At 44.4% G+C, this 12,985-nt stretch overlaps 1 protein-coding gene across 3 annotated transcripts in view; it reads right to left on the reverse strand.

Moving 5' to 3' along the window:
* Positions 1–12,985, reverse strand: part of LOC308064852 (uncharacterized protein) — a 41,258-nt gene that overhangs the window by 9,501 nt on the left and 18,772 nt on the right. For 2 of the 3 annotated variants that reach the window (XM_080389995.1, XM_080389997.1), the window contains exons 6-10: positions 11,830–11,904; positions 10,156–10,254; positions 2,672–2,781; positions 1,840–1,959; positions 289–418 (exon numbers count right to left, since the gene is read on the reverse strand). In XM_080389995.1, the coding sequence (XP_080246121.1) occupies positions 289–418; positions 1,840–1,959; positions 2,672–2,781; positions 10,156–10,254; positions 11,830–11,904 (534 nt within the window). The remainder of the gene's footprint in view (positions 1–288; positions 419–1,839; positions 1,960–2,671; positions 2,782–10,155; positions 10,255–11,829; positions 11,905–12,985) is intronic. The other variant, XM_080389996.1, reaches the window with a different exon arrangement.

A 12,985-nucleotide genomic window follows, 5' to 3' on the forward strand; every position in this document is an offset into this window, starting at 1 on the left:
CTCACTCACACATACATTTGCTTCCGGTTCACATTTAAAAGCACTGTGCAAAACCTGCTCCCACTAAATGCAATAGTTTTGCTTATTAACTCTGACAGGAGCTGGAAGCCATTTGTCATAGATAAACCTCTAAGTATTACAGAGCCTCTCTAAGAACTAATACATACAGCTAAAGGAGAAGCATTTCACATATTCACTTAAAAATGCAGTTGTGAACACTTCTCACTTCTCAGATTACATGTTATTCTGAAACCAAAGTTCATCAGATATGCAAAAACAATCACTTACCATTACTGGGTGAATTATTAGCAACATCCAAGGGTTTTTTCAAGGAAGTACAGACTGCATCACTGCTACGTTCCATAGATACCAAGTCCCTTGGGCCTTCTTCCATTCTTGCTTCCAAACCTTGCTGCAGCTTAATTGAAACAATATGCTTCACTAAGGTTATGAGTTAAACGAAGCATATACAAGTATAAAATATGAGAGAAAATGTCATTATTGAAGGGAATTAGGGTATTTAAAGAAACTGCAGGACAAATTAGTTTTTAAATTATTAGAATATTCTGGCATGTCATCTACTTACCTCCTGTTTATTTGTTTTATAAGGGATTAAAATGTTGAAATAGTCTTTCATTACCACCTTTCCCCTTGTTTTCTCCAGTGAACAGAAGAACAGGATATACTGAGGTGGAAGTACTGTAATTGTATAGTGAGACTTAAGACTAAGATGCACCCAGTGACTGACCACAGTTTGCAGAAACACTGCAGGTAGCACAAGGAGTGTGATGAGCAACTTTGTATATCTGGCTTTGTAAGCAATTTCATTTTTTTCTGTCCATCTCTGAAGGATGAGCTTGTACAGCAGCAGACACCAGCATTTGGGGCTGACGTGCAATACGAACTCCTTCTGGCCCATCATAAACATGGCAGAAGAAACAATGCTGTCCTAAGGAGTCTGAACAGCACTATTAATACTATTCATTAAGGTACATACAAAGCTAAAGCAACTAATTGGATGTGCAAGAGAGAGAGTGGCCTGGCAGCATTCTGGTAACTGATGGGCTGTCCTAATGATCATGTGGATTGTGGCCATTGAGTTAGTTAAAAGCTTTTCCCTTAAAATGGGAGCATCAGGAGTTCAGGGAGCAAAATTATCCTAAGGATCAGAAGAGACCACAGGTGTGGTGTGAGGGGAACACAAATGATACTATACAGCCGTATGAGTTCAGAGCAACATATTAAGCAGCAAGTGAATTAGGACGTTTTGGGGGGTATCCCCCCTCATTTCTCATTTCACTGAGCAGCAAAGACATCACGGCCCAGGACTGGTCCAAACCCCAGTCAACACTCTGTTCCTTTGTACTACTTCCCATCCCAAATGAGCTGACATTTTCCACAGCCTTTCTCTGTTGCACTCAGACATTTTATCTCTGTAAACTTTTCGCTGGTATAACGTTGGTCTTGCTTTATCTTCACTGGCTTTTGGGAACCACCTTTGCATTACTGTTAATATCTCCAGGTGACCTTCTGCTGTAAATAAAACACAGCCCAGTTGTATGCTAAACTTGGAGTGCATCTGACCAAGAAAGCTTTTTTTTTTTTCCATGATTAAAACCATCTGCTCCTCTTTGCATTGCAAAATGAAACTTCTGTAAACAAGTTAGGGAATACCACGTTGCAAAAACGCACTGGTTACCATGCTCACCCTTCTCTTATGGGAGGCAGGGAGAAAAAAGGAGAGGAAGCCAGAAGATGAAGAGAACGAAAAGCCCCCCTTAGGCCACATCATCCTGCTCTTGGAAAATGAGAGCTACTCTGGGAATGCAAAATACTCACATGCCTCAGTCCAGCTCCACCCCTTGCTTCCTTCACTTCCATTTTCTTCTTCTTCCGCTGTGTTTTGCTTTCGAGTCCAGAAAGGCAGAAGCGAATGCCTGCTTTGCCTTTTGGCAAATCCTGAAAGCATCAGAGATTTTATAAGTGGAGGCCTGGGACAGCTGATTCATAGCTTTTTCAGGAAAACTTTTTTACCTCCAGGAGTGTGTGCTGACAGCATACAAGCAGGGCATCTCTCTGGATAAGGTGCACACCTCAGCTTAAGACAGCTATTTGCAAAAAGCTCAGTACACTCTTCCCACTGCTGCCAAAAAGGGACATTTCCCTGGACTTCTAGAAAGCATTTACACAGCGAGCGTTCTGCTTCTACCTCTCCATCCAAGCTATGACTGTTTCACTTTCAGCAAACCCTCTCACTTAAATAAATAAATATGTCCCAGCCACCTGAGATGGTGTGAAAATTAGTGTCAGCTGTGAACTCAACACCTCTTTTAAGTATTGAGGAAGCTCAGCAGCAGTAGAAAGAGTTCATTCACGCCGTGTGGTGAACACCCAATATTTGCCACTCAGGACAGCAATGCCATCCAGATGATGAACTCCCACAACCAGCCAGCTCCCCCCAACCCATCTCACATGTCCTGCAGGTGTGTCCCCCAGCTCCAGCTATCTCAGACAGGTCAGTGGAGTGACCATGCCAAGCGTCTCCTTCCAGTGTGAGAAATCCCCCATGACCAGAGGAGCTTGGCTCCAGCACTGAACTGGACACTCCAGTCTGGCTGAGACTGACCCTGTTGGAGTAGGTCTCCCCGGGTCATCAGCGCCACTGACTCACCTTCTTCTTCTCATCCCCCATCTGATGCTTCTCCTCATCTCCTGTCCAGTTTCCCCACTCTTCCGTGGGAGCCTTCCAGTCAGAGTCCAGGTCAATTGCTGAAGGATTATCTATTTGGACAAGCACATGAATGAGTTATGTTGAAATCCATACTACTTCCTAGTGTTACAGAAGGGTTAAGGTTTAATCGTAAGAACTCAGAAGTACTCATGCACCCTACGTTTGAACAGTTAGTATACCTTGATTGTTTGAAACTAATCTTTGTATACACGTAAGCAATAAATTCACGTTCTCACAAAGAGATAGCACTGAAGGATGAAGGAAAACCGGCCCAAGGCCAGCAATTCCAGGCCAAGAAAGAGTAAAGAGACCGAGATGACCTGGTTTAAGACCATATACGGGGACTACAAAGGAGAACTCTAGCCCACTGAATAGAGGAGTGGGCAGATCTGCAGACCATTGAGACCACCGAAGACACCTGCTCTGGACAACTGGGCATGCACGAGGGGGAGGGCAAATACTATAATTAGTATTGGGTAATCTCATTAATATGTATGCATTTTCTGGGAAATTTGTTAAATATGTATACATGTACTGCATAGTAAGAGCCACCTGAGAGTAGGAAGCTATGCACGTTAGGTGGAGTGATCCCTGCATCCAGCACTGCAATAAAGAATACCTGCTTCTTAATGCTACATTGGTGTTAAGGAGTTTCATATTCCCGAACAAAAGTCCTTCCAGCTTGCACTTCAAGAAAACAAGCTTTACAAAATTAATAGCATAGCTTCTCAAACATTTTCTTTTGATTTCATGGAGAAGGATTCAGGCACATACAGAAACACCGACAGACACAGCAGGCTCTTCTACTCACTGCAACACACCATCCTTACAGGAATTATTTGTATGGAAGAGTAATATTAGCAAAGGATTTGTGTGTTCGTTAATGTTCTCATTGGTGTTTTATTTCCTATAAAAAACAGAACCAAGTACATTTTTGACCTCATCTCCCTCTTCCATTTTCTTTTCCTGAATGTAAGCCAGAAAGGCACCATCACGGCATAATTTCCAAAGCTCCCTAACATGCAACTCTAAATATGCATGAAATAGGTAACACCTAGCCTGCATCACTTCTGATCGTTTCATGGGATCTAGGCAAAAAACTTTTGAAAATCTTTTAGGTTTCTGTATCTGCCAGCTTCTGGTACCTTTGAAAATCTGGCTACAAGTTGTCAGCTGCCTCTCTGCAGAGCACTGGCAAATGACCCTCAGGCAAGAAGGCAAAACAGACCAGCCTAATTCCTTTGCCCAAACTGAATGACGTGCAAAAAACCAGATAAATCAGCATAAGATGTTGAAAGGACTACTTGATTATTTTTTTAATAGCTTGACTGTAACAATCTTAAGCCGTATCCTAACAGGGAGAAAGACTTGGAAAACAAAACATATAATAATAACTCTTAGCTGATCATGTCTCTTAAAATAAAAACAAACACAAAAAAACCCTAAGCTAGATGGAAAAACTTTTAGTTGAAGCAGGGCCAAACCAAAAGCATGCTGGGGATGATAAAAGAAAACTGTTTCCAAAAAGTTCCTCTGTCCAGTTTGCTGCCAAATGTTATAAACATGATTATAAACATTGCTCAAGTTTCTCAGTTTAAGATCCATGCCCTGTACATAGACAGTATTTCTTTCCTTCTTCAAAAGGGATAGGAATAAGTATTTTGGAATGCATTCCCCAATCTTTTAGGCAAATGAATGCACCTAGATTTGAGAGATGCACAATACACATGAATGAGTTAGCTGTCTGAAGAACAGTTTGTGTAAGCTGTAGCATGGGATACCACCACCAAAATGCTTCTGCCACTTCTCCCCAGTTAGGCTACCTGAGGGTGTGGCTCACAAATTCTGGACGATTTATCTGTCATGGTTGAAGGCAATACCAGCCTGCACTCCCCACCCCATAACTAGGCCACAAGGTACATCAGGGTGAGGACACAGCAAGTCCCAGCTTCTCAGCCCATGTGGTGCACACTCTGCCTCTGCACTAATATACCACAAGTGTGTCTTGGCAGCAAGAAGTTAAAAGCAAAACTGTGGTGCTACTGCTAGTGAGGAGACAAATTCTGGCTACCAGGAAGGTACACAGCATGATGCAGGGACTGGTGAAATGGCACCGAGACTTCCAGAATGACAGTTCCTCCCGAGCTGCATGGCAGCAGCTCTGCCGATGGATGCTCTCATGGGTGTGCAAGCAAAATGGACTGTAACTTAAGGAAGACACATTGGAAGCCACCACTCTCATCTTCACTTATTTAACCTCTGATCTCTCAAAAAGTACATTTATGTACTTATTTTTAAGCATGAAAATCGTTTTAATGGCTAACTTCCTGCAATGGGCTGACGTTCAGGCTTCGTCCTCATCATGCAGGTAGGCATGAAGCTCAGGCAGGCAGCAGTGAGTCTGCCTCATCTCAGAATTACTCTTCCCAAAGCATTATGTGCCAGGGGTGTTTAAAATCAACCCAGAGTAAAATTAAGGGCAATATAAGATTCTTTACAATTTGCTGGATTTGATAGGAAAATTGGATTAAACGTACTTATCCTAGAGCACTGGTTTAAAACCTTTCCTCTTGTGTGGCATATTTCCCTTCTACAGTGACATCTCCTGGAATGTCTTTAAACTTTGAATATTCTCTGGTATTTTTGTATCAGCAACTGGTTCCTCTTGAGTCATAAATCCTCTCACAGGCTAAACCAGTCAGTATTTCCTTCAGTATGAGAAAACCACAAACAAAAAGGGATGTGCAGCAGCATGTACTCCTGCTCACCTGGTGGGTTTAGCACTAATGGAGGCAATCTCTCCCCACACATCTATAGACCAACATCTTGATAATTCCTGCTGTTCATTTCTACAAAAGCAGTCCTGTAAAATGCCATTTTCCAACTAGTTTCTTACTTGCCACCCACCTCAGTCCCCCAGCAGCCCTACCCAAGACAAAGCTGTACTTCCCTGTTCCCTGCTGGCAGCAAACACGTCCCATATAGAGCATGCATTTCAGGGCCAAGGTCATTTCCACATACCCCATGTAATAAAGATACTTTAAAGTCCTGAAGGGCACTATGTTGAAGGTGTCTTCAGAGATCAGGGAGGCTGCCCCTGCAGGCAGGAAGTCCATCCCAGCACCGACCACCCGAATGCCCTTGGTCTCCAGCTGTCCGGGCAATGCCAGTGAGCAGCTGGCTGCACCCTGGGAGGGGTCACAGAGCAGGCAAACAGGGTCCTGCAGCAGCAGGGTTTGGTCAAAAGGGACAGTCATCAGGTTCTCCACAACATCTAATAGATAAGGGTAGAGTACTCTATAGGCTGAGCCTAATTACCTGGATGGAAACCAAAACGGGAAAGTACTGCAGCAAAACTCAAGTCTGTGCCACTGAGAAGGAGAAAACTGTAGTTTTGGATCCTGTGCTATCAGCAGGCCTCTGGCATGCTCTCTCCCAATACGCTCAACAAAAACGTAAGAGAGAGCAGCCCTTCATCTGGCCGGGCAAAATTCTCAGTGGATTGCATATTGTCCATGGCACTAAGTCCTTATGTGGCTGCTGTAGAAAACCCATCCCTTTGCAAAGGGCAGCTGGCTGTGTAAAGAGCCCAGTTCTAACCAAATAATTTCTAAGCCCTCACTTGTAGACCAAGTCGAATCCATTCAGTGCAAATGGATAGACAATTTCCAGTCTAAAGCTTGCATTTATATGTTACAGGTCAAAATTATGGCTACCACCAGCTGGGTGTAGGAGTCCCTCATTTGGCACCTTCCTCTAGCATAAATCAGTAGATGCAAAAATAAGTCCCAGACTGAAGACTGCTTTTAATTGAAAGAGGCTTCCTAATCCCATGACACAAAAGAATTAAAATTAATTTTAACCCCAGGACAAAAGGAAGGATGGGAGTCAGGAGACATGGGAGCTTTCTGAAGGTTCCAGGGAAAATCTGCCTTGGCAATCAAGAAGGATTCATTGGGAAGATGCCAAGTCACAGGTAAAAAGACAGCCCTCATGATCGTGAGACATGCTGCATTTGTGAAGCAGAACATGAGTCTTCTGAGACTGCCTTGCACTGCTGCCTAAAACAGGTCCACTGCACTCAGAAGCAGACGCATGGGATAAAATTAGCATTTGCTTGCCTTGGAACCAGACACAAGTGCTCTAAAACAGCCCAGCCAGCTGCACTGTGTGGGTTACACATTTTGTAAGAGGAAAACCAGCCACAGCTTATAACGTGTTTTTTAAGACAGCTAAGCTTAATTACATAAATATCACCAAAGGGGCAGTAGCAGACGCATGGTATAGGTGCACAAAGGCAGTATTGGGAAATACGTGCTAGCAGTAAAGCCGTTGGAAGTACAGCTCGGGAGGCAGAGCAGGAGGATCTAGAACAACGCTGCAGAACAAGTGAGAAAAGCGCCTAGCAAAACCAGAGCAGTTCCCAGGCTCAAAAATAAAGTGAATTATACCAGAAGCAGAAGAGATTCACCTCCCTTTCTTTTCTCTTTGTGGCAGGGATGAAAAGTATACAAACACTAAAGATGAGCAGGAAAAAATGAAGATGAAAGAAGCTGCCCACTTTGGGGCCCCGTTCTCTCATGGAGGAGTCCTGGCCACCTCAGCCGCCTGGTGGGACTGCAGGGACTGCAGCCATTACTGCTAACCATGTGGCTTCAGCTCCAAGACACTGAATACCCCTAGCTAACGAAGGCTTAGATGGCTGAGGATTCATTGTTTTAATATGCAGACAATGACTGATGACAGAATGAGAATTACAGAATTCCTGAGGTTGGAAGGGGCCTCTAGAGACCGTCTAGTCCCACCCACTGCTCACAGCAGGCACAGCTACAGCGGGTTGTTCAGGGATGCAGCCACCTGGGTTTTGAATATCTCCAAGGGCGGAGACTCCACCACCTCTCTGGGAAACCGGTTCTGCTGCCTGACCACCCTCACCATAACAAAAAAGCTTTTTCTTATGTATAAGTGGAATTTCCCGTACTTCATACCTGTTGCCTCTTGCCCACTCTCTGTGCAGACCAGGGGCAACCACCCCATCAGGTGTTCGTACACATGGATCGACCGTGCTGGATCTGCTCCAGTATGTCCATGCCTGTCTTGTACTGGGGAGCCCAGAAATGGGCACAGCACTCCAGATGTGACAATGATTAAGAATGAACCATCAGCAGCGTGTATCATTAATGAATGCCAGCCTGGCAGTGTGTTGTTTTGAAACCTGCCTGAATTATCAGTCTTTTAAACGCTCCCATAGCACTTTTAAACACACCCATAGTGAATACTCAGGTCCCTAACTACTAACTCCCCCTCTCCCTCTGTGTATATATGCTTTCACTTGTGACAACACTTAAGCCTCAAACCTTCTGTGAGTTGGGGTGTTATTGCTGGTGCTGCACAGAAAGATAACCCGACACGGAGCGGGGAGCCAGCCAAGGCTGCTCCATGAGCTGGGGCAGAGGCAGGAGTCCAGCATCCAGCTCCTTCTTCTGTACCAGCCCAGCACGGAACAAAGAAACTCATTAAATGCACTGGTCTGGATTTGATAAAATGACCCCAGCTCATATTCAGGTTATGAATGGCATTTTTTTTAGTTCACAGGCCTGCAAGAGCTAACAGGCCTTGTTCAACTGTCAAAGAGCTCATTTTGCCTGCAGTGCAGACCTTAACGCCAACCATTACCTCATCTGGGCTCAGGGAATACATGTTCGCGACACTCCCCTCTGCATCAATATCAAGGCTGACGAGTCAAAGGAAAAAAACTACTATTACTAAGAATCAAGCCGTAAGGCAGGCAGAAATCCTTCCATTTCTGCTTTCAATCAAAATGTTTCTGCTCCAATGTTCCCAAGAGCAAGCTGCTGAATTTGCTCCTATCTGTTCTGCTCTCAGACGGACATGGCACCAAAAAAGTAGATCTCTGGCCCGGCTTTGCAACCGCAGATCAAAGCCAGAGTGTGCCAAGCGTGACATGCTAAATGCAACGCAAGGGAAGGCAGCTGAAGAGCTACCTACGTCGCCTCCCTCCTTCCCACACCACCGGGCAAGCCTGGGCTCAGAAGGTACAAAGGGCCAGGCGCTCACCAGCAGACACGTGGGGCTAAACAAACAGCACTAAGGGAAGGGAGTGCTTGGGGCTGTTATTTTTTTGTTTGTTTGTTTTGTTAAGCAAACGATGCTATTTATAAAATCTTCTGATGGCCAAACTGATGCATCTGCTGCAGAGTCTCAGTTACAACTGGGCAGAGAAGCAAAATGACCAAGGCCTTTTCTCCTCCATGTATTCGAACCAGTCTGGGTTTTTCTGTAAGGCAGTCAGAGCTGCTAGAGCAAGAAGGGGTCTGCTCGGCTCTTCAGCCATCATTCCTGCAAAAACAGGGTAAGGCTTCCCAACAACAGGAGTATAAATAGATACTTCACTGGATCCTGACCAAAAGGTCAAGAGAAAAGGCCATCTAATACTCACACTGCTCATGCCAAATTATTCCAGCAACTCAGGACCCACATGTCCTTTCTAGCAGATTTTAAAAGTGAAAACCCCAACATCACCAGTCTTAAAAAGACTGAAATCCTGACTGCCAGAGTCCACTGGAGCTGGATTCTGCATCCGGATTCTGGGTATTACAGACAAAATTTCAAGTCTTGGCAAAGGTACCCCATGCTCCAGCAGTGCCCTGTCCTCTCTGCAGCTCTTCCCCAGCCAGCCCACCGAGCCTGAGCTGGGGGCTGCCTGGAAAGGGGCCACTCAGCTCTACCCTCCCTACCCAACTGTGGGTGGGAGGGAAGCAGGATGGATACTGCAGTTATGAAAACCAAACCCAACTTTGAACTTATTTCACAAATTTAGTAATCTGAGATGACTGCAAACATTTGGGTTTTTTTTTGAAGCACAGCCCCCATACTGTTGCCTCTGGTTCAGGAAGCCCCTGACCCACCCTCTCCTGGGTGTGGGGAGGGATCACCCTATGCTTGCCCTGCTCCTGTGCTTATCTGGCAGCAGCTGCTATATACAACTGCTGGAGAGAGAACAGTGGACTACAGGAACCTTCAGCCAGCCTCCCTACAGCTGGTCTTGCTGCCCAGAAGCTCTAATTACACTTTGCACAGCAGTATGTGTGCACCAAACAAGACCATACCTACTGCATCCTTTTTTTGTCAGATTCCAAATAAAAACATAAATAAAATGCACATTCTCACCCTTTTCAAGGGTCCCACACAGGGTGTCTGCTGCTCTGACCAAGCTCACAGCAGCTCTGGGCACCTGCCCGCAACCAGACCCACACTGAATTTCTCCCTTACCCCTACCAGCATTGTGCAAATGAGTCACGTAGTAAGTGGACCCTGTTTTTTGAGGCTTAGGAAACAGACCGAAAAGGGTTATCAGCATTAGTACTCTAGTATTTCAATAGAAAAAGAGCAAAGAGACGTACCCTGCCCCTGCCATGCATCATCTGCAGGGAGGAAAGTCGAGCTGGCATGCCAACAGTATCTGGAAGGACTGGCCTCAGATGATTTACTCTTCACATTACCTGAATACAGGAAAGCGTCTTTTAAAAAAAAAATAAAAACAAACAACACCCCCCTTCCAACCTAAAAGATAATCACATAGGTATATTCACATTATTAAAAACAATTAATCATGCCTTTATCTGCTTGCTATGTCACGACGCCTGGATGTTATGTAATTTAAGTCAGACATTAATCTATGCTGCTCATTGCAGTGGATTTATTAACGAAAGCTGGACGAGGACACTACATGCACGATTTATTAAAAACGACCCACTCAGGAGTGGCTACACTAACAATATCCAGAGATGTAAACTTCCGACACATCTCTGTTGGGGACATAAAAAGGGATATAGTTCCTGCAGAACAAAGGCCATATCCAGTGTATCCAGCTCCAGTTCCCACTGCCTTCAGTGAGAAGGCTTCTGCTCATTCTGACAGAAATCCCTAATTACCAAATGAATTACTCCAAGAAAAAGCACAGATGAGAGGGAGCTGCTGGTGGAAAAAGAAGATTTAAAGGGGGTTTTATGATTCTTTTCAACAAGTAAAGCAACCAGTAGGATTCATATGCCTCCCTCAATGACTCCCCTCATCCCCTTTCTAAGGCCTGCACATAGTGTTTTCTTCATTTCTTTCATAACCAGATCTTTTTCACATCTTTTCCTTGCTTCCTTTCACCTACAGAACTCCCTTGTTTACACAGTTTTGTTCTGTATTGGCTTGATTTTTTGCTGCATAAATGCAGATGTTAACCAATATTTCTCCCTGTTGAGTACTTGTACAGTAGGAATTGCTTCAATCCAAATGATACAGTGTTGGAAAACACATGATTAAATATGGCATGTTTTAAATGTCTAGCTTTAGAAGCTGTTTTCAGTGCTCTGGCTTACACTGCACATGCTGTTTTGTGCATGGATGTCTATCTATCTATATCTGTGTTTGCCTTCAGCATCTCTAAAAGATTCAGGACCAGACTTTGCATTCATCAGCCAGTTGGACCTCCAGACAAATTTGAGTAGGTATAGAGTGTATGAACCAGGAGTGCTCAGAGCCAGGCAGTGGAAAGGACTGAGAGTCACAGAGAGGCCAAGTGAAAGCCAGAAATGAGGCTCAACTTAATGCAAAACCAGGAGATGCTCCACCCTTCACAAGGCCATGCACGGAGAGGTTCCAGCTGAAAATCCCTCACTGTGCTGGAAAGGAAGCTGCTGGCTAGGCAGCCTCTAAAGAGCTGGGCGTTTGCTCCCTCCCTCGGTCTGAAATTCTCTGAATTTTGTTGGCCATCAGAACATAACAAAAACCTTCTATGCAAGCAAATCTAACAGAAAGAATTTGCTGGGGAGGCAATGGGGTTTTTTTTATTTATTCCAAGATGAGACACGACTTTGGAAAGCACTCAATAGAACATTCTGATGTCACTCCTTAAAATGCTGGTGTGCTGGATTGCAGATGCAAGCAAGCTCTACAAGAGGGAGTGACTAATGAAATGTGGCTCCAAGGAAAAAGACCCATATGTGAGCAATGAGAGTACTTTTAAGCTAAGCATCTATTAAGATAGAAGAACTCAGATAGAAGTCCAAAGAGATACCACTCACCTATCTCCCTGGACAGCTCTGATAACGTCCCAAAGGTCACAGGACAGGATTTTACTTCTGCAATATCCCATGTTCCTGCATTTAAAAAGCAAACAAACAGTAACCCAAAATGTGATGATGACACATTCACAGCTGGCAAATGCAGTTTCTGCCTGAGTCTCCCAGTCTCATTACAGTCCTTTCATGTTCTCTCCATCCCAAGCCTGCAGCCTCTGTTGCTGGAGAAGAATCAAGCACGGAGAAATTATCTTCTATGGACAGAGAAAGTCCAGCCCAGTCACCGTGTACACCTTCTCAGCCCTTCAAAACCCACGTCACACCAGCAAAGCACTTCTCAAGCATTGGAACAGGCTGCCCAGGGAGGTGATGGAATCACCATCCCTGGAGGTGTTTAAAAAACATAGATGTGGTTCTTAGGGACATGGTTTAGTGATGGACTTGGCAGTCCTGGGTTAACAGTTGGACCTGATGATCTTAAAGGTTTTTTCCAACCTAAACAATTCTATGATTCTCTGGACTTAATAAAATTCCTCACTCATCTGAACGGATGTCCCCTTTATGCACAACTGGCAGAAGTTGTCATCACTTATCAGCTTGGAATCTGGCCTTCTGAAAGCACTCAGAGTAAAAGGTGGTACTAGTGTCACCCACCCCCATCAACCCTATACTTTGTGAAAAAAGGAGTCTAGCAGACAAAGCAATTCAGGTAAGGCAACAGACCATTTTCTGAATCAGCAGAGTACTCGATTACTGCTACTGATGGTGAGTCATCACACAGCCTTCAAGCTCCAATCAATCAAGCCAACAAGCTCAATTAAGCAGTGACATTGGCTTCTGAAAATCAACCAAAAAGCAGTATTAACCCCTTTAACTTTTAACTCATAACTCTCCTGCTCCACCAAGAAGTCAGGAAGAGAGACACAAAGAGGCCCAATTACCACCTAGCGATTAATTATTCGTATTGCTCTAGAATCTACAGTATCACCCACAGTAGAATTAAAATGTAAGTCATAACTCTGCCATAAAAATTAAACCACGATGGAAACAAAAAGTCATCAAATACCAGTGAGACAGCTGTTATCAGAGGCTCCTAATCTTTAGCCTAATGGCCTGGCTGTTCATCCCTTCTCTGCTTTAAAGGTATCTGAGGTTACAC

Source organism: Falco punctatus (assembly GCF_963210335.1).
Source record: "Falco punctatus genome assembly, chromosome: 5".
Lineage (NCBI taxonomy): Eukaryota > Metazoa > Chordata > Aves > Falconiformes > Falconidae > Falco > Falco punctatus.